The 22,386-nt window shown below is 36.1% G+C and overlaps 1 protein-coding gene across 3 annotated transcripts in view; it reads right to left on the bottom strand.

Annotated features, from left to right (window-relative positions):
- The window catches only part of DMD (dystrophin), a 1,176,878-nt gene that overhangs the window by 865,372 nt on the left and 289,120 nt on the right, over window positions 1–22,386 (bottom strand). For all 3 annotated transcript variants that reach the window (XM_063343608.1, XM_063343591.1, XM_063343600.1), the window contains exon 7: window positions 14,681–14,799. In XM_063343608.1, coding sequence (XP_063199678.1) covers window positions 14,681–14,799 — 119 coding nt within the window. The remainder of the gene's footprint in view (window positions 1–14,680; window positions 14,800–22,386) is intronic.

The raw sequence follows: 22,386 nt of genomic DNA on the forward strand, positions 1-22,386 counted from the left end.
TGCTATACAACAATGTAGGAAGGCAGATCACTGACTGCTGGTTTTGCTATTGCAGCTCTGAAGACAGTCATGAGTTGTGTGTTTGGGATGAAGTCACGGAAGCTGTCACAGCAAAACAACACTGTAATAATGAGGGATTTCAGTTCCTCTCATTTAAATTGAATAAGTATTATAACAGTGACTAATGTAGAAACTTGAATTCTTTTAGACATCATTAGACAGTGATTCCTGGAGAAGCTATAGAGCAAATACTCAAGAGCAGAAGCAAATTTTCATCAAGTTCAGAGCAGCATGCAGGCTTCACAAAAACAAACAAACAAAAAAAACAAAATAAAACAAACCAAAAAAAACCCCAACAAAAAACTAAAAACGAGAACGACTTTGCGTGGCCTTAATGCATTCAAATTCACCATGATTGATGGCATTCCTTTTTCCCCATTGATACAAGTATTTTTATTTAAGCAACCGTTATATTTAAGTAACATTGTTAGAAGAGATGCCATTGGTTCCAATGCTGAAGTCTTAATCATGGCAAGGTATTAAAATACTACATATTTATAGCTTTTTAGTAAATTCTTGAAAGTTTCCTATTTATTTAAGGAAAATTATGTACTCATACAGCACATTTACAGAATGCAAATAAGTACTGTTCTCACGACGGGGAAAAAACAGTCAAAAAACATTTCAGAGAGCAGTTATCCTTGCCTATTACCAACGCACACAAGCTTTACTCCCTTGCTGCTCAGTGACTAAGAAGTAGTTTCAGAAGCATCAGTCTATTTGCTCCAGAGTCAGTGTATTTCAAGCACTACAACTGATTCACACTATTCTGTCTCTGCATCGCACCGTATCCTTTTAAAATGGGGGCTACTAAAAAAGAACAACACTTCAGTTTTCTCCTTAACCCCCGCCATTCACATTCAGAGAATTGCTTTGGTTATGGCTCAATTAGTTTCTTCCTGTTTCAGGCTGATTTTTTTATGTAGCCACTTCAGCCATTTGGCAGAGTAATCCCTAGAGTTTGCATCTCAAAAATATTATCCACAAAGGGTTTAATACACATTAACGATACAAACCTCCTCATTAATTCACAACCTTTCTGACTATCTCACTATGCTGTTGCACTAAATAATGTAACAGTAAATTTTATGATAAGCAGAGCAATCAGAACTACCAGAAGATAATCTACAGCCTGTTTACTGCAAGACGCTCTGCAAAAGAAAACAATTCTCCTGAAAAATTGCAGCGACCTATAAGGAAACCAGGAAAACTTAAGTTCTGATAAACCTTTTTTGGAAAGAATCCCATGACTACTCTAACAACAAACGTCTCCCTCTTGGTTGGCTTCCAGCTGAGAGCTGTGACAGAAATTATCCTGTATTCATGGTATTCATAAAATGGTTACTTTCAGTATCTACCAAAAAGCAAATAATTTTTCTGTCCAGTGAATGCATTCATTTGGGGTTTCTTTCCACCTAGCTTCCAGAAAGTAACTACCATGAAAGCCACTGTACATTAAGCCGTCAATTTAAAAACTAATAGATGGAAATGAAAGATTTCTCTGACTAAACCAAGGTTTTCGAAACTATATTGTTTAAGTGAAGCCACTGAAAATTATCCACAACAACAGACTACAGTTTTACAGTAATTTTAGAAACAGCTTTTGCCTTATTCACTAAGTAAATAATTCCCAGAAATAACAGAAAATTAATAAACCCACCATCTTCTATGAAGATATAACAATATGGCTTCTTCCTCTTTTAAAAGTGAACCTCAAAGCTAGAAAAATTTGGAAAAGAATTGAGAAAATCTAAGCAAGTTTCTCCTATAGTCCTGCCTTCCATGCACTTTCATTTTAATATCGTAAGAATACAAGAACTGCCTGAGGATAGGCGATTCTTTTTTCTCTTTCTAGATTCAATCATCTCAATCATTACCATTGTGTTCTCTTTGGAATCAGTAGAAAGTAATACTCGTTGTATGGCAAAAGGAAATTCCTCTTTTTCTGATCTGATTTCTGTACAGGAAAGCCATTGCAGTGCCCAGAAACTCTCGTCTGCAGGATTAACACAGACACACTGAGTTGCTAAGGAAATTAATTATGGCTTTAGATGCATTGCCTTGTTATGGAAGAATGCCCACTGGAGATAGAAATAACTACAGAGGGAATTATAATCTTAGGGTCTTTTTGAAATTTTTAGACAAAAACAGTGACAAAGTCGAAAAACCAAAAAAAAGTCAAAAACAAAGACAGTGACACTTCCAAGTTTGGGTTGCATCTCACCAAGTTGCACTTATGCATACGAACGAGTTTAGATTTGCTCAGAGTCAGGGCCAAAACACAGAACTCATAATAGTTCTCTACCTTCAGGACATAATTCATCTCATCCTAAAGTAAACATCCACCTTAGATGACTCAAAAATTTGGATCTTCTCTGACAAAGTCTAAAAAACCACCTCAGATGTCAAGTTCTGGTCTAGAGAATTAAGGTCAATTACATTAGTTCTACCCAAAAGAATCATACGAATTTCTTCCTTCCATTTCTTTTCCAGAGGCTTCAACTCAAATTTGTTTTCTTCCACCACGTGGTGGATAAATATGTTTCAGATGACCTTCTGATAACAAGTACCAGTATGAGAAAGACCAGCATTTCCACTTGGGGTACAATGATTTATTGAGACTTCATTAAAAATCTCCCCTAATGCACATGAGACTTTTTGTGGCTATGACAATTATTAGCACTTTCGTAACGAAAACACACAGCCAGTTAGGCTCTAAAGAGAAATCAGTGCATTTCAGCAGAAATTATGACCTTTCTATTTATCTGACAATGAAAGAACAAAATCTTATTCCTTTCCAGTGGACCCTCTATGGCAAACAAACCAGATTATTAGCATGGCTGTACCCAGAAATACCCTTCATTGCAAGGTGGCTTAGTCAAACAATGAATGCTTCTCTACAGCAAACAGAGGCTGTGCAACCTCCCTCTCCGCATGGGAAGTAAATGATAACTTGCAAATTGTAACAAAGCCTTCCTTTTCCTCCGCTCCCCCAAAAAATTGCAAGAACCAGCCATTTGTCTTTTCTACTGAAAGCCTCTATCTTTTTAGCAGCAGAGGCCATGACTTACAGGTTTTATGAATTTATCGCACATCTTAGGATTTCTTTATTTCACAGAGTAGGCAGGCTGTTGCAGATAGGAGCGACTTCTACAGGACAAGACCTGCTTAAAAACAATAGCTGAAACAAGTGATTACGCTTTTCATGCATCCCACACAACTTATTTTCCTGGCAGACACAACGTCTCTGAAGTAACTGCCTTATTAAAACTAGAAAAAGTTTCCACAGGGAATGAGCAATTGAAATTATCAGGTCTAGCACATTTTTTCATTACTTTGGAGAGAATTATTTTATTACTTTCAAAAGAGAAAGTTCTGTACATATCCTAACATTAAGTGATGTTTTTATTATTATTATTATAACCCTGCATAGTCAGACAGTATTTCCCCCATTTCACAAAACTGCTATAGTTTCTACAGCTTAACAAAACCTATTGCACTGAAGTTCAGGCCTGGGGGCCACTACACTTTTTATGTGATGTCTAACTCTTAAAAAGTTTTAATAAGAAAAGCCACTTCTACTGGGTTATTATTCCTACTGCAATTCTCACAGTATTCATGGCCTAAGTAAATTCAAGAAATACTTTTTTCTCAGTCCTTTGGAGAATTTTTAAATTTAAATTCAAGACAACCTTTGCCATCTCTTCTGTAGTGAAATGGAGAAAATTATTTTTGACTGTTTGAAAACTCACTTTCTTCAAACAATAAGGTTCTCAGATCTGGCCCATAGAAGAGAGACATAATAAAGAAAGCGGCATGCAAATATTCACATTTCTTTTATTGCACAGAATCTTTCATATTCTGCAGTAAAAAAATCTCTCTCTCCTTTTGTAGCATGTTGAGACAGTCTGTAATCTAGAAAAGAAGACTTAAATTTTCACAGTATTGAAAGTTTTTCAGCTGAAGGGAACTTTTAGAACTAGAGGACTTCATTACCATTCACTGACAGCACTTTTAAACAGGCTGAAGTCTATTTTCACTACCAGCGGTTTTGATGTAAAAAAAAATAAATTAAAAAATTAGATGTTAATATTCATATTTTCTTGGTAGTAAGTTTTACCCAGATTCTTCTTGCTCCTCAAGTTATTTTCAGTGATTGGCAGCATCTTTGTCTCTCTCCTTCCCTGCCATTGTGAAATCTTATTTCTCACTAAAATATTCCACAGTCTATCATCAACCCATTCTTGTCCCTTATCAAACGTTATTTAGCATGAGAAGTAACGTAACAGAAGCTACCAAGAATTCATCAGTGAAACAAGAAATCACACAACTTAAAATCATAAGCTTAATATGCAGGATTAAAACACTGATTAGTCCACCATCTCAACTAGGTTCTTAAAATTTATTATTTCCTTCAATGTACAAACTTGGAGTATCAGAATTGTAGAGCTTGGATTTTGCCTTATGCGGCCTAACCCGTTCCCCACACTCAGGCAGTTAACTTTCACATGCTAAGTATACAAATGAAGCACCAAGGAAAAATTTGGGATACTGTCCAGAAATCACTGATTTTGCCTTAGTCTCATGGAAACGTCTGAAAAAAGTGGTTTTTGCGTGTGCATCTTTGTATGCATGTCTAAAAGGATATAGCAGCCTATTACCACAAGTTTAAATAAAAGCAAATGATGATGATGATGATGCATTAGCAAAATTATGCCTCGCTTTTTTTTTTAATTAAAAAAACTTTTAAAATCATTTTTTTAATTGGAGTAGCAAAAGCAGAACACTCAGAACTTCCAAACACAACCTGGAAAGAACCATCTTTACGTGGTATTCACCCTTAAGCGAAGTAGTCTATTTCTGTACATAAGTAAATGTTTTGTTCCTCATATAAGGCTCAGCATACTGGCTAACTTGACTCAATCTTCTGACCTACCAGGTTTTAGGAAGTGGTTAATCTTTTGTTTATATTTCCTTGTGTGGTTGAAACTGTGCTCTATTGTATTTGAAGGGTTAGCAGGAATAGTGTGCCTCAGAGGAAGTTTAAGTCATTAACACTTCTCTCTTATTTCAAACCCAGAGATTTTAATCAAACATGTCAGCAATTAACATTATTCATTCTTATCAAGTAAACATCTTAATCATCCTTCCGTTTGTGACCAAATTAAAAATCCAGAAGTCTCAAGATACCTGTATGAGTTTTTCTCTTAAATTAGCTAATCTCTTCAGCAGCTTTTCAAATCAATATTAGCAGACAGGCAGATAGCAGTATCTTTGCAGTGGAATATTCCAGGTTGCTTACAGGTTTTCTAAATAGAGCAAATTCTTTCAGTTATCAAAAAACTGAAGGATATTAAAATACCCAGTGGCTTTTTTGATTAATTTTAAGCAAAAGTCCTCCTCTCTATTTTTTTTTATAGAGTATTAAACTCTAAGTATCATGTCCCATACTCCACAACTCTTTACATGAACCACCTCTATTTTCAGAAAGCCTTTTAATTATACTTGCATTTGCACATGTATTACAATGCTGAAGGTACAGATTATGGAATATTATTGTAGGAAAAATGACTTTAGGATCAAAGCAGAATATTTTGATCTGGGCCTGTTCTTAGTTGGAAGAACTACTCTTCAGTTACAATACGAAGATTAAAACCTGTTCTAACATATAAATATCTTTACTTCAAGTGAAATCTCTTTAAAATCTAATATAGACTTTTTGTTGGTTAAGCAACTACAGTACTTTCATATCTTTTTAAATTATCATGTGACAAAATACACCATAAAAATATATGCATTGCTATGCCCCACCAGAAACTTGTCAGACTATACATTGAGCATTTATCTAAATAATCCCCCTTCTTCATTTGTGATTTTAAGACTAGGATATACTTATTTCCTTCTCTGTCTTGATACATCAGACACCAGAATTCTGTTCTAATTGATCTCTTCTCAGTTGTCTTCCATTAGTGATTATTTTGAGCAACCAAGAACTACGTGCACAATTCCAAAGGGCTTCATTCATTAAATTACAGAGTTTAAAAAAAAGCATGCTATAAACAAACATCATTAATTTTAGTTTAATGCATGGATTAGAGGCATAGCAAGTCCCAGCGGAAGACACAATATACAAGCAATTAAAACACATGAGAAATTTGGAAAGGAAATAACACAAGACTGAACGTGAATGAATATTTTAACACACTTACAGAAATTATTTATTTGGAAGAATAATGCTAAAACAAAGCATTAGTAATGATGAACACAAAATTACACATAATGTGATATAGTGACAAAGAAACTTATGTGATTATTTGTCAGAGGAGACTAACAATTAAAATTTGACAGACAGTTCTGGGACACCATGACTACAGAATATTAATATAGACCCAAACATTTATAAAGAACTCAGGAAAATAAAATAAAATAACAATAATAAAAAAAAAACAAACACAAAAAACCAAGGTGGAGAACTGTAAATCTACAGGTAGCGGAAGGACCATGCACTAGGGGGGGATATGGTCTGCTTAAGCAGTACCGGGAGGCTACCTTTAAAAATAGAATTTTGAAGTCAAGAAAAGGAATATTTAGAATATCGCTGTTTTCAGTGTATGTGCGCGCGCTCAGTGGGTATGAGGTGGTAAAGTGTGCTAAATCCACAAAACTGAAAAAGAAAAATTTGACAAAAAACAGGCTTATGGTGCAAACACCTGTGTGTTTTTTGGAGTACCTGCAGCACCCAGTTTCACCACCAGGTTCTAGTCTACAGGCTGATATTGCTGCCCTTCTCTCCCTCCTATCCCAATTCCTGTTGCAGCTCAACAGATGGGATTCAGAGCTGTGCTATGAACTAAAGACAAGGTACATGATGTGGCATGATGACATATCCAGCAGTTAGAGCTGCAATTTGTACTGACAAACAGTAAAGCAACGGTTAAAAGGTTGTGCTTTTACTGTTGTACTTCAATGCTGCAATAATGCTAATCTAAGTCCACCCTTGGTATATGTGGTTCCAGTAAAAGGAATACTTAGAGATAAGCAGAATTCATATACCAGAACATGAACGAGACTTGAAGAGACTAATTCAACACTTTTTTCCTTTTTTTTTTTTTTTTTTTTAACAAGGAGAATTTTAAGATTGAAATAACAACATGAAGGAGAAGGGACATGATTAGGAGTGCTTAATTCCTTTTAAGGGATTCATCTTTTCCTTGTTTTGAACAGTACTGAGGTAACAACTGCTTACTAACTAGTTTGAAAGAGTACATAATTATAGAAGTCAGTGTCTGAACCAAAACCACCCAGTAATCATACATTCCACTGAAACGCTCAAAATGCACAGCTGCAGAATACCTCAACAGAAGAGGCGATAGTGCTCAGGAAATGCAAATTAGATACAATGGCTTTGGTAGTTTATGCGAGTATATATTTACACTGAATTTTATATTGTTACTTTCAAAATTTTACAAAAGCAACCCAGAAATTACATCTTAAAATATATATCTAACTGATGACTTATTATGAATGTAAACTTCTCTGACACTCAGAAAAGGAATTTTTGTTTTGCATTACCTAGCTTATATATACACGTTCAAATACTGACAGAATACCGAATATTCAGACCAGCAAATATACAAAGACAGTTCTCAAACACAATCTTCTGTTGTCACTAAAGATATGGCTAAAATAAAGACCAGCAATCTTGCGACTTGATAAATCATTAAATTGGCAGTAGGACTGAAGAACCCTGCAGATCTGCATTTGTTTTCCTAAATAGCTGTGTAACAGACACCAGAAACTATACCATTTCCCAACTGGGGAAAATTTACTACTGGTACCAAGCTGGTGGTATTAGTTTAAAAGGCAGCTCCAGACCAAACATTTATTGGTAAATTCCAGTAATAACATCCTGTAACAATTAACTTCTTTATTATTGTGAATCCTGTAGACTGTACTTATATTTAACCAAAAGCATTCCAGGATTTGAGAACCAAAAGGAGCCTGAAGAAAACAATCTTTTTTAAAATTTTATTTTCTAATCATTATAAGGTTTTAATGCAGCTGAAATAATGATTTCTAAGCTTGATCCAACATTTTCCTTTACTATTCTCAGCAGCACAATACTGAACATAGCTCTTGTGACTTATGTATCCCCCCTCCAGCCTTTACCAAAAAAAAAGAAAAAAAAAATCCCACCCACTGACGCTTGTACTAGGCAAAACTTTAGGGCATGATAGAAAACAAATATCTTCTCATACTCGCTTGACGTGAGCCATATCAGCAAGGGCAATAAAATGAACTGAAAAACAGTCCACATGATACAACTACCGGGTACAGACAGGGTTAACAACTTCGCAAACTACAATGATGACAAATTTTTCCCCTCTTCTCTGTGCTACAGGTATGGCGGAGCCCATTACTGTTGAGATACAGAAGTATGCAAAGTCAAGATCAAACAAAAAAGTTATCAAATGGAAAACTGCCTGAGTCTCATTATCACTTAATAATGGTGCCAAAAACTCATGTCACCAGTGCAAATTAAGGAAAAATAGGGAAAATATGACTGGGATGGATTAAACGATGGTTTTATCAGGCTACACAGTAAGTATAAGAAACTGGATAATTACTTCACCTAAAAAGGACAGCAGAAATGCCATTATATAACTTCACAGTCTATTTATTACCGGGCTAGCACAAACAAGCACAAACCCCAGAAAAACGACAGCAGGGACAAGTTCATTAAACCAAGAATCAGATGTTTATTGCTAGAAGGGAGCACACAGACACTTCATCTCCTACTGCTGCTGCCGCTGCTACCACACTCACACTCGGTTGTTCTAAGGGAAAAAGAAGACACAGCTCACGTATTCCCACAAGAGAGCATTCCCTACTGTTCCTCAAATGATCCTTCTGCTTCTACATGGCACGTGTGCCTTATCCCAAAGTAAAAAGAAAAAAAATCAGTATACAGCCAATAACATGTAACTACTATATATTGCTGACTGTAACACGTTTGTTGCTCTTTGCTTGTCCTATTCTTTCTTGGTGATATTTAAAAAATTGCTCATGAAGAAGTGGACACGCAACATACAAGCTTTTAGTATATTTTCTGAAGTTTGTGTGTGAAGACTGGAATCATGTTCCTCCACAATTGCAATACAAATAAAACATTAATGAAGAATCAGTTAACTACTAAAAGATGTAACCGCAGGTACTGGTAACTGAATGTCATTAAAAGATACAGACTAATTTTAACAGCTTGACCAATTGTTCAAACTTTTACATATACCAGTTACGATTACTAGTGTCATCATGATTTGGTTGATTCGCTTAAGATATTTTAAATCTTTTGCTGAAATTAGCTAAAGTGAACCTATACCAACAAAGATGGCAAATATCTCCATCACTACTTATTCTCCATACATAACAATAGCTTAGAATAATGAGTGAGTAACATAAGGGGCTGAAGACTCTAAGTTTACAGTTTTTTAAAAAAATGTTGAGTTATATTACTTACGTCTAAAGTAAATTCAAGAGAGCAGAGATTAACAATCTGAGTTATTTACACTGAAAACAATCAACCAAAATCTTTTCAAGTCAGGAACTCAAATTTACATCCAGAATACCACAATAGTCATCACAAAGGTGTGAAAAAGCAGTCAAACATTTTCCTTAGTTGTACCAAGAGCAATGGTCTTACAAAAAACAAATAGAAAAAAAGAAAAGAAAACAGCATTAAAAAAATACACACTACTGTAGCAGAAGTTTTCCACATGATAGCTTTGCCATTCAAATCTTGACAAAAATCACCATTAAAATGACCTAGGTTTGGCAGTGTTCATTGCTTGGCATTTTGAATTGGATGAGACATGACTGGAAACTCACAAATATTAATTTTGAACAACCAAAGGAAAATAACTATTTTTTTATTTGAAAGGATCCCAGAGAACATTATCAAGATTTAAAACATCTTAGCTGCATAATCATAAATGTCTTAGAAGAAAAGGTTACTGTGAGTTATGTAGGCATACTTTGGCCTAAAGTTCAATTTGCAAACACATTTTTCCTTTCCTTTCCTGCCCACTAATCTCTAGGTCTTTAATAACTTTCTTCTAAATGAGATTTTCTACCATCCCTCAATTTCCCCCACACCTTCTTATTTTTTTCCTTGTTATCTTTCATACACTACAGTAGTGAGCACCAGATCGACATACAAGCCTCCTTACGTTTCACTCACTGGCAAGATTGAATCAAAAGATCGTAGAATATCTTGAGTTGGAAGGGACCCATAAGGATCACCAAACCCAACTCTCTGCTCCTTGTAGGACTACTTAAAACTAAACCATATGACACTCCTTGAACTCTGACAGGCTTGGTGCCCTTCCCTGGGAGGCCTGTTCCAGTGACCAACCCCCTCCTCAGTGAAGAGCCTTTTCCTAACATCCAATCTGAACTTCCCCTGACACAGCCCATACCATTTCCTCATGTCCTATCACTGGTCACCAGAGAGAGATCAGACCTCCCCCTCTGCTTCCCCCTTGAGGAAGTTATAGATTGCAATAAGGGCACCCCTCAGACTTCTCTTCCCCAAGCTGAACAAGCCAAGTAACCTAAGCCACTCCTCATAAGTCTTGCCCTCAAGACCTTTCACCATCTTGGTTGCATTCCTCTGGACACACTCTAATAGTTTACTGTCCTTCTTATATTGAGATGCCCAAATCTGCATACAGGTCTTGAGGTGGGGCTGCATCGAGGTAGTGCAAAGTAGGATAATCACCTCCCTCAACCGGCTAGCTATGCTGTGCTTGTTGCGCACCAGGACATGGTTGGCCGGTTGGCCCTTTTGGCTGCAGGGCACGCTGTTGACTCATATTCAACCTACCATCAATCCAAACCCTCAGATCTCTTTCCACAGGTCTGTTCTCCAGCCTCGTCCCACAGTTTATACATATAACCAGGATTATGCTGTCCCAGAGGCAGAATCCAGCACTTGATCTTTTTAAGGCCTCTTACCCTTGAGGGAGTTCACAGCTCTTAGTTTAGTACCATCAGCAAACTAACTTAATGTACGTTCAACTCCTGCGTCCAGAATAGAGCTGAATCTTCCACTGCTTCTTCATGACAGAAGAGAGGAAGGAAACCTATCCCTTATGTTTTTCTGCACACCTTTTCAACATCGTGGAAAAAAAAAAACAAAAACCAAAACCAGACCACAACAAAACAAAGAACGCAGAGCTAACATATTGAAAATTTTTGCTGTGGAATGGGGTTGCTTTCTCACCTCTTCTGTCTGAGCAAGAAAGGGAAAAAGTGGGAATAAAGCTCCTACCACATATCTTATTCTTGCAGACAAGCTTGTTTGCTTTTTTTCACCCAATATTGTAAACATTCTGATTCAGAACAGGTCAGCAGAATTTATTCTATGCTGGAATTTATATCAAAACACAGTAATCTTCAGACAACATCTGATTAATCAAAACCTTAGCTAATTTTCTTTAGAGGAAAGCTATAAACAGGAAGACATACAGCTTGCTATTTGTAAGATGAAGTTAGTAAGGTTACTTAATCTGTGAAGACATTATCAAGCTCCCTAGACAAGATACAAAGCCAATTTATCAAAATGGGAACAAGACAATTTTGTCAAACTACTTTAGGACTTGTGTATAAAATAAGAATTTCTTAAGAAGATGCAAGGACAGAGAAGCAGCTTTTTACAGGAGATGCCTGCTGTTTTCATCTGTGTTTTAAGATGCATGCATCATCAGTATAAATACAATTGTCTAGGATAGGTTTTAAGTTGACTTGCTTAAAAAGTAAGCAAAGCACCTGCTTTAAGATGTACTGCTGATGTAAAAAAAGCATTCCTACTAATCAATACAAATGAGGAAAATAGCAAGAACCACCATCTCTGCATGAATCAAAATACAGAAGTTTTAAACTTACAAAACACAACTTTTACAAGAAATACTTAAACATAGTCCATATCTTAACTAACACAACCCAGCTTTTACAGGAAATACTTAAACCTGGTCCATACCTTAACCACTTTGGTGATTGAAATGGAGATCAAATTCTGAAACATTGTTTTAAAAGCTGCTCATGGGAGACAGTTAAAGTATCAACAACCTCAGAAACAAACTGACTACTTCTCATGGGGCAGACCTGAAATATCACCAACCTCAGAAACAAACAAACTTCATAAATAACCTTGAAAACCAATCTTTGCCAGAATAAAAACATTTACTTTTCAAAATGTAATTGCTAAGATGGATTCCCTAGTCATCTCTTTCAAGTTTATCAATCAGTAACTTCAGTATACAAAAAATCCCCAAACAAACCCTTTCTTTTTTGACTACCGTTTAAGGTTGCAGAAGACTATGGCCTTATTAAATAGTGTCTTCCTTTCTGTAGAATATTTTCAAAATATTGAGACAGCAAATATTTAATCAACAAAACCAAATTTTAAGTGTCCACAAATTACATGTGCTGTTTTGACAAATATTAAGTTACATTAAAATAATGTTTCATCAGCAAATGCGTACTCCCTTTTTCTAATATAGTAGCACTTTTCAGTTTTTAAGTTAACAGCCAGAGAATAGAGTGTTGTTACACAATATGCTCTTAAGAGATATTTGAGTCTCTAATTAGGAGATGTGATAAATATACAAAGTGAAATTGCAGAAGTAGTATGCTGGAACATTCAAACAAGATTCCTCACTTACATAATAGTAACTCTACTTTTCAGTCTAGGAAAAGATTTATCATCATGAACCAAATTGTTATAGTTTCACAAATTCATACCTTTTCATATATGTATAGAATTTACTCTGCCTTTGGAAAAGTTGGCAGGTTTTTTTATTTGTAGAGGAAAAAAAAAGAAGTGGCGAGCACCACAATTTACAACCCTGAATAGCAAATAATTACAGCAGACATTTGGAAACCCAACAATATTTGATTTTTATAGTTGTTGGCTAAACAACTGCAAGAATCTTTGTCAAAAGCAGAATAAAATGTCTAATCAAAAGTGACTTTTGCATACAGAAAATAATTCATCATTATTCATTGATTTATTTTAAGAAGAAAGTTCAACCCATTATAGCAAAGATTGTGACTGTATCTATTCAGTTGTGCAACCAACTTTTTAACTCCAATCTCATTCAGAGTTCACAAGCTGGATCTCAACGCTTTAGCACACAGTAAGCCTGTTCCTCCTCCAGCGGTTCATACGAATTCAGTTCTAGAGATGAAAGATAGTCTACTAGGAAGCAACGCTGTACTGGTTTTACTGTGTTTCAGCCACAAGTTCAACTACAGATAATCCATGAATTGCTGGTACAGGGGAACTACTGGACTGCACACAAGGCGGACGCTCAGGAGGAACTCAGAAAGCTTTCACCTATGAGGTGGCAAGTCCCTGTCATCTTTGACTCTCAAATCTTTTTTGCTGCTCCAAATGTGAAAACTGCTTGAGATGCTCCTCGTTTAATTCTACACAGGTCAAAATATTACAATCTTGAATTAAACCATCTCCTCTAACAGTTTTTCACTCTACAAAGCAGTAAAATTACAGAGTAGAGGGCTTTATGATGTTCAACTACAGCATAAGCAGACCGCTTTTTCATAAATTTCTCCTAGGTAAATATAAGGTTATTAGTTCATTCTTGAGACGTGCCTGACTATATTTAAACATTAATGTTGTATTTTAGATGTTATATTTTAGGCTCAGTTTTACATTTTGATAAATTCTGTTTCTTCCCATCAGAAACTCAACATGAGTTGAGCCACTGAGAACGGCAAAAACATATAGAAAATTGCATTTATTAGTGGCTTAATAGGAAAATGCATGACAATATAGCATATGGATCATGGTGTGGAAAAAGACAGTGTGTGTATGTATATACAAAGGCATACATAAAAAGGAAATACAACAGCTGTTCAACATCGCCTTGTAGTAAAGAATGTTTTAAAAATGTTCTCTGAGTGAAAATTACTTCGTCTCTCAGCAATGCAGAAAGTAGGGCAGAGAACATACAGAAATGGAGAACATTAAAAAGATCATGAGAAAAAACACGGAACCTTTCAAACACGACTGCATAGGGAAGTAGAACAGATAGAGTTAAGGTAAGATAGGCAAGTCTATTACATATAAGACTAAATGTTAGTGATACAAGTCAAGTCATGACAAAATTTCAATATACAGAAGATGTATAAGTCTTATTTTAAAGATAAGAGAATCTAGAGTTTGAATATACATTTTGGATATGTATTAAAAGGTAATTTGAACTCATGATCTTTTCAGAAGATATAAAAGCTGCAGATGCTCTAAAACTTTGAAACAGAAATCAGCTGCTTATTGAGATACCTTTAAATCAGAGCACACACACTAAAACTCCGGCCCCAAAGCTGGAAAAAAAATGCTTTAAAGTATGTACATGCAGGCAGTTCTTTCAGTTTCTTTCAAAAGAGCACAAAGTTAACATGAAAACATAAATAAACAAAGTATTTTGCTTCAGTTCATGATTTATCTTGCAAAATGTTACATTCTTGTGCAAAGAAGTCAAATTAATTTACAATCAAAATTGGTTTTCTGCTTAGAGAAAAGAATATAATTTCTACTAACCTTCAGGATCAAGGAGTTTCTCTATGCCCAGGTGTTGCCGGGCTATGTTGAATGCGTGGTCTAACCGTTGTACAGGTGACTGCTGAGAAACGACAGCATTCCAATCAAATAGGTCTGGTCTAAAGCAAAAATAAGCAGAACAGTAAGTTCCTTCTTTTTAGTATTAGATTTAATTACATATTTCCACGGCTACCCATCAGAATCAGCTACTATTTTTTATTTTCTTAATGAAATAAATTGTTAAATCAGCGCTATAACTAATGAAGCTTGGTTTCTGATGGGTTTGCATCCTATACTCATCCATGTCCATCACCATCACATTAACCACATTTCTTATTTTTCACCAAGTCCCAACAACCTATAACTTCACTCCCCCAAATCCCCTGTTTTTACTCATAGCGCTCTGCTCTTGTCACCACGGGCTCGCTCCCCTCCTCTAGTCCCAAAGAGTGCCTGGGTGAGAAGGATCATGTGCCATGACCGTGCACACTGGGACTGGCTCATGGCAGGCCAAGCAGGACAGATAACTGCTGAGGTCATTTTGCAGCCTTCTGCCTCTCCAGCCACCAGTTTTTCCACTTCACTTCACTTCCTGTTTCTATGAATGTAATTGCTTCTGAGATTCCCAGCTCGCTGTTATATGTGATTGAAACTGGTCAACAGGTTCAAAAATTCATGACCTGGGAATGTACACAGCATAGCTGCCCATGCCACTTTTACCAAAACCTTTAGAAAAATACACACTTTTCAGATGAGCACAAAACTGTAGTCCGAGCACGTGTTTTAGCTGCTAGGAGCAAAAGCACTGGAGTACAATTTAAATGCTCTTGCAAGAAAAGACAGAACAACTGAAACTGAATTATAGCTCAGATACACAATCTGAGCCCTTGTATTATCAGTTGCACTATTTGCAATATAAATAATGTTAATACACTGTGATCTTTGGCATTTCATCTGAGAGTTATCCATTAGGAGATCAGAATTTGCTATCAGGCACTCTGGAAAAAATGTTTAATCAGGTATTCTGTAATGAATGTGCATACAATATGCAGAAAAACAACTACACTACTTGTGACTTTGATACAGTGCTCTAAATCAGAAAACATTTAAACGTATAATTTTTCCTACAGATAAATCAAGTAGGTTACTTACACAAATTAAAATGTTGCAAATAGTTATGACAGATTTACTTACTTTTTTATTAATTTAAATAGTTCATTTTAAACAGACTCCCATAGTTATAATAGATGGCAAAAACGGTCACTACATCATACTCTAATAACTTCAAGAGACCAAAGGAAATGTGTCATTTATGTAATAGTAATTTCCCAGTTATGCACCTTTGCTGTCAAATTTTTTTTCTGAGTGGAGTGATTTACATAGTAACAATTAAATTATGCTGAAGTATTTTGCTTCTCTATGCAGAGGCTCTCACATATTAATTAAAAAGAGAGGTTTCTCCTTCCCGCATGCAAAACAACTTCAAAATATTAAATTTGGCTGGGGGCAGGATGGGGAAGGGAGAGGAAACTTAAAAGGCGATAATCTCTGTTTCTAGTCATGGAGGCATGAAGTCTGTGAACTCATAGACTGATTTGTGTACTAAACTACGGGCATTTTCAAAATACAGATTATGTCTGCACAATTTTCTTCATCCTCATTGTACTGGGTATGACTGGGATGGAGTTAATGTTCTGCCTAGCAGTCCATACAATGCTGTGTTTTGGATTTCTCATTAAAACAGTGCTAATAACAAACCAATTGTTTGTCTATTTCTGAGCCGTGCTTACACAGGATCAAGACCTTCTTTTTTCCCCACCTCTGACTCCCCCAAGCAAGTAGGCTGGGGGTGGGCAAGAAGCTGGAAGGGGAGACAGCCAGGACAGGTGACCCAAACTGGCCAAAGGAGTACTCCATACTATATAACTTGCTCAGCAATAAATAGTGGGGTAAAGGAAGAGGGGGCTGTGCGATTTTGTCTTCCAAGGCGGCTGCTGCCTGGAGACTGGCTGGGCATCAATCTGCTCATTGGAGCTGCTGAGTTACTGCCTCTGCATCACTTGTTTTTCTATTCTGCTTTCCTACATTTATTAACCGCCTTCTATTTTGACTCACGCTTTTTCTTGCTTTTGCTTTTCTGTTCTCTTCCCTGTCCCAGGGAAGCAGGGGCAGACGCAAGCAAGTGGCTGTGTGGGTGCTCAGCTGCTTACTGGGGTCAACTCACCACACTCCTACACCTTACTCTACAGGCATACGGATATTCTTCAATTCTTTATTCTCTACAAATTTAACACTTTTTGGCTGGCATATGGCATAGGATGTGTAAGCTTATGTATTAAATTTAGCAAAAAGAGAACACTGTAGTAACCACAAAGCTATCCATTATGACTTTCTTAAAACGCTCTGCAAGGATGTGTTGCACAAATACTACAGAGACTAGGGTATAAAAAGATTATTCAGTGACAAAATCTTTCAGGGCAAGGAAAGAAAAGAACGATATACAAGGGACTACCTCCCCCCCAAAACGTTTTTGCAGGGATTTGGTTTGAAGTTCTAATCACACTTGTGCTGCTCAGAGTAACACATTATCTTCACACAATCACGACTCATTTGGTGATATAAGAGTTTATATACAGGAACATGCCTTCTTCCAACCACTCAGGACTCCACTGGGGGAAAACAGTAACATTTAGAATTATTCATTAAGGAATGACACAATATTGTCTTATTCCTCTTGAAAAACCTCTGACATCATTAAGAATATCTTAGATGTTCAACTTCATCTAACTTCTCAACTGCATAACCCAGGAGGATATTTTTCAGTTAACGTGTCCAGATAGGCCAAGACTATTACCATCTTCTTTATAGGCAGGATTCTCAATATAAGACACTGAGAGAATGAGTGGGTTTTTTGTTTGTTTTGTTTGGTTTTTTTTTTTTTTTTTTTAAAAACCAACCAAACAAAAAAACAATGGAACATCCAAGCACTCAAACGCAAGGGTTTCGATAACAAAGTTTCAGACAACATCATGTTGTAGAACACCTTGGTTGAATCTGCGTGCCTGCTAGCTCTGCTGCATGTGTGTGCCTGTGTAGAGCATATACAGCATGTCTCTTCTTACTACAGATGGCAAAAATTTGAACCCTCTGAGTTATAAAAGAGAGTAAGTAAGCTTCAGTAAGTCCCTGACAGGTTTCTTATGAATTATTTCAGTATTGTACATAAAGAAGACAGCACAGATTCCAATCCAACTTAAAAATATAAAGCCGCCTTCCACAACTCAGCTTTGGCAAGCATCAACTTAATTTAAAAAAAAAAAAAAAAAAAAGAGTAAAAATTCAAAAAGCTCTCCCTATTCCAACAGCAATTTAACTTTCCAGATTTTCCATTTGTTGAAAGGATACTTGAGTATACGCATTTCAGTAGCACCATCACTGGAATACCAGTGTCATAATGTCAGCTTGAAGCGTCAGCTTCTCAGTGCAGTGTTTCACTGGGTATATTTACGCAGCAAAACTGACAAGTATGAATGCAGGAGATATTACAGCCTAGGAGATTAAGAATTGTGCTATACGGCAAATAGCTTTTAAAAATCCCTGAAACAAGACCAAAAGGGAATTTCAAATAACAACTATTATTAGCTTTCTAGTTTTAAGAGTTTTAAATGCAGGGTTGAGCAGGTATGAAACAGTACAGCAAAGAAATAAAATGGAATACTGATTCTCCACCTTCATTTGCTCTCTCTGTATTTTTCAAATAGTACAAAGGGAGAGGAAATTTGTTCTCACGTCTGCAGCTTGGTTCATGTCTGACAGGGAGTAAAGCCAAGCAGACATAACTAGCAGTCTTCACTCCTCTCCCTGAACACATACAAGCATATGCATATTCAAAGAAGTTAGAATTAACTAGAAGATGTTGAACTCCATCTAGCCACTCACTGATCAGCTAAAGCACTGATTTTGTATTAGTTTATGACAAGATCATAGAGAGACAACATTGAAAAGATTGACGGTTTCAATGGAGTTTTGTATTGTAAAATCAAAATTTATATCAAACACAAGGTAATTTTTGTAGCTGCAGTTCTTTCCTGTAACTAGCAGAAAGAAAAAAAAAAAAAAAGAAAGGGGAAAACAAACCAAAGGTTTTCAAAATGTATTTGCCAGAAAATACTTTGTCATAAAGTATAAAAAGGACTTCCCCCCCCCCCCATCACATAATTTACGGTGGAAATAGATCAGCCAGGGTAAGAAAATTGAATCTAGAGTATACTAAAGCCAAACAAATCCAGACATATCTCTATGCAGAAATTAAAGTCATGGATAAGACAAACCACAGTCACTACAAAAAGCAACAGGTTACCATTTGAGTTAAAGCAAGCAACAAAACAAAAAGAGGCAGCAGACAGCTATGTCCGGTAACTCCATCTCACCACAGTGCTCTATTCCTAGGTGCTGCCCCTATCAGCAATACAGTTTCAAGACACACCTTCAAAGTTTACTCCTATTTTTCCTGAGAGACTACCTGCTGAATCTTTGTCAAAAAATGGAAAGCTAATTTTCATGATTGCAGATATAGATATTATGACTAAATAACCCCCACAAGACTTTAAAAGCAGTAAAGAAAATAAATAAAGAGAATTTCTGAGGGTCGGTTTCTTTACTTACTAAAGAACATGTTTATTCATCCAAATATTTTTTTTCCATATGAACCTGCAGTTAATTCATCTAAGATGTGAAACCTGAAGATGCAATGAATTTTGCAAAGGTGTAGATTCAAGAAAAGTGAGAGAAACAAATCATACACTCCAGAGGGAGATTTCTATAGGAAGGAAGTAAAACATTTTGAAGATACTTTAACATCGCGGGATGTATTATTTTCATTTCTGAAGTGACTTATTTCTAAAGCATTACAAGCCTTTAAAACAGCAACATTTATAACTTTCGTAACTCTTGGAAAAAAATCATTATACAAAGGTAATTATGAACATAGTGAAGAAACAGGATGCACGTTTTAATAGGCCATTTTCTTAAGCTGTATAATGCTATTAGAATTGGGCTGTGATAAAATAATTTAGCAAAAGAGCAACTTACAGACCTAACCCACAAAAACTTCCCATCAGTGGATGTAGAAGGGACCCATGTTTAGATCATGAAAGTTACCATCTCCTTTTCAAGAGAAAAGTTGTGGTTTTGTTGTTCTAGCTTTATGCAAGAAAATCCTGTATATGTCTTTGACACTCTCACAGTTAAAACAAACCAGGAGCCAGTAACTAGAACCCAAGTGTCTTGTTACAATGAAAGCATTTTCATACCTCTTTGTACCATGGCTTTTAGTTCTACTTTTCCATCAACTTACAGAAGACAAACTTTTTCTTCCCCTACCCAGGGCTTCTTTTTACTGCCATTTTCCTTCTCCTCTCCCCACTCTGCCATCCTGAAGCAGAAACAGCTGCAGTAAAGTGCTCATTTCTAAGGCAGTCACCTGGCCTAAGTTCAAGCATTTAAAAGAAGCAAGGAGGAAACTAACGAATGCCACTTGTTCCCACTTCAAAATCCTGATTAAAGGTCCAGGAAGAGGGGAAAAAAAAAAAAAGCCTCAACAAAGTTAGAGGAAAGAGGCAAAGCTCTCAGTGATACCCATCTGGAGGAAAAAGATTACAAGAAGTAAACAGGGAAAGCTCTCTGTGATCTGGAGCCTGAAGTAGGAAGAGTTTCGACTGTAGCAGGACTGGCCTCTCTTCCTGAGCAAAATATTTTAGTTTCCTTATATTCCTAGGGTGATGGTGCCACTCCACAGCTGCTGCCTTGTTTATTCATTTCAATGCAGAACATACCATTCAAGGAATCATGTCTCTAGTTCATCATTACATTCTGAAGATTCGCACTTTGGGCTCACTGATGTGCCCTTGTAGCTTTGCCAAGTAGCCTGTGCTCCACTGCTCCTCGCACTCCGTATTTAAAGCAATTGCTAAAGAACCTAAGTGTCCATAGAGAGATGGGGATTATACAAATGGGAATATCTACTCAAAGTAGCTTCTTTGTAAGATGACAGAAGAAGGGCATTAGAAATATCTGATCAAAACAGAACAGCCATTAGCAAGGGAATGGTGGGTTAAAAGACTGTGAGAGATAAAGCTTCCCACTGAGAGTACTGCTCTCGCAGTGTATTAAGTCTACATAGTTAGCGTTTCACGCTAGTCTCTTACTTTCTTTTAACCTCTTCAAGGAGGTGCTGAGAATATTCATTCAGATACAAATTACACACTACTGTCTGAACCTCTTCAGAAAAAAATGCCACCTACCCGTCACTGAAAATATTGTATAAAAGAAATGGGAACATCACCACTTAAAAGACAGATTGGTTTGGTTTTGGTTTATTATTTAAGACATGCAGTTATTTCATTATTATCAACCATCAAAGTAAAAGGAACCATATTAGATCTTTTTGGAGATTCATGTAAAGCTACTCTCCTCTCCTTAATAATAACATTTAAACTTTCCATGTCTCAGGAGTTTAAGGAATTTCTGAGTTGGAGTCTCTTGCTTATGCACATACTTTGTTGTGGGAATTCAACAAGGCCACCTTAACTTTTTTCCCCTCCATTCTTGAGCTTTTTCCACCTGAACCATGAGCAAATATGATTTAGTACTACCTAGGATGTTTTTGGAGGACAGATACCTAAAATGTAACAGTGGTATAAACAGAAGGAAGACCAAAGTATAACAACTTTCCAATGTGTTTATTCCTTGACAATGAGGACCTCGACTATGACCAATATAATGATATTTTCTATAACGCAGTGTTTGTCCTCAAATGTTTCACACAATCAGTCACCGTGGACAGTTGATGGTGAAACAACGTAAATATTACTTAGCAATCAGATTGAATTATATACTTAGAAAAGCACATGAACATGATGTAAGAGAGGCTGAGGTGTCAGGTTTTTTTTTCTTTTAAAAGACCAGATGGACACATGCATTATATTGTTAGTAGCAACTCCAGAGTGTGTTAATATCAAAACCAAGAAGAGATGTAAGCCTATCTCCCATCTTCATCTACTCACTTGACTTCCTCCTGCTATTCTTCTCCTGTGAACACGAGATAGTATATACTGTTATTTATTTTAAAGTTTGTATGTATTTCCTTCAAAATTATTTGCCATCAGCTGCTGTGAAATACAAAAAGCTAAGTTCACAAAAAAGTTAATTTCATTTCCCTGAAATCACAGTAAAACAGCAAGACTAAAAAATTTCCCACTTACTGTATATATTTCTAAAAGTAGAATATTAATTACATCTATTTCTAGTAAGTTAAAATTAAAAATTTCAGGGCTCAGCCAATATTTCAGATAAGGCAATATAGAGACTGCAGTGTAATTTTGATCCAGTTATAAAAAAAAGCTTGAATTATTTTTAAAAGAAAATCCAATTGTAAAAGTACTGGTGTGGTTTAGGAGTAACCACAGCATGTAGTAATTGATCTTAATAGCTGACTACTTTATGCCAAAACCCATTCTTAACATTATATCATAAAAGTATTATGAAGCACTCTTTTTAAAAGCAAATGATGTAGGACTGAGTTTAGAAAAGAAAATTTAATGTTTGCATATTGTGAGAGACTGATTCCCATAGATGTCAAAAATGCTCCCAGGAAATCTTCTCTCACTTTCAGGGAGCCTATACACCATGGAAAAATTTGACTAGCA

Source organism: Chroicocephalus ridibundus, chromosome 1 (genome assembly GCF_963924245.1).
Source record: "Chroicocephalus ridibundus chromosome 1, bChrRid1.1, whole genome shotgun sequence".
Lineage (NCBI taxonomy): Eukaryota > Metazoa > Chordata > Aves > Charadriiformes > Laridae > Chroicocephalus > Chroicocephalus ridibundus.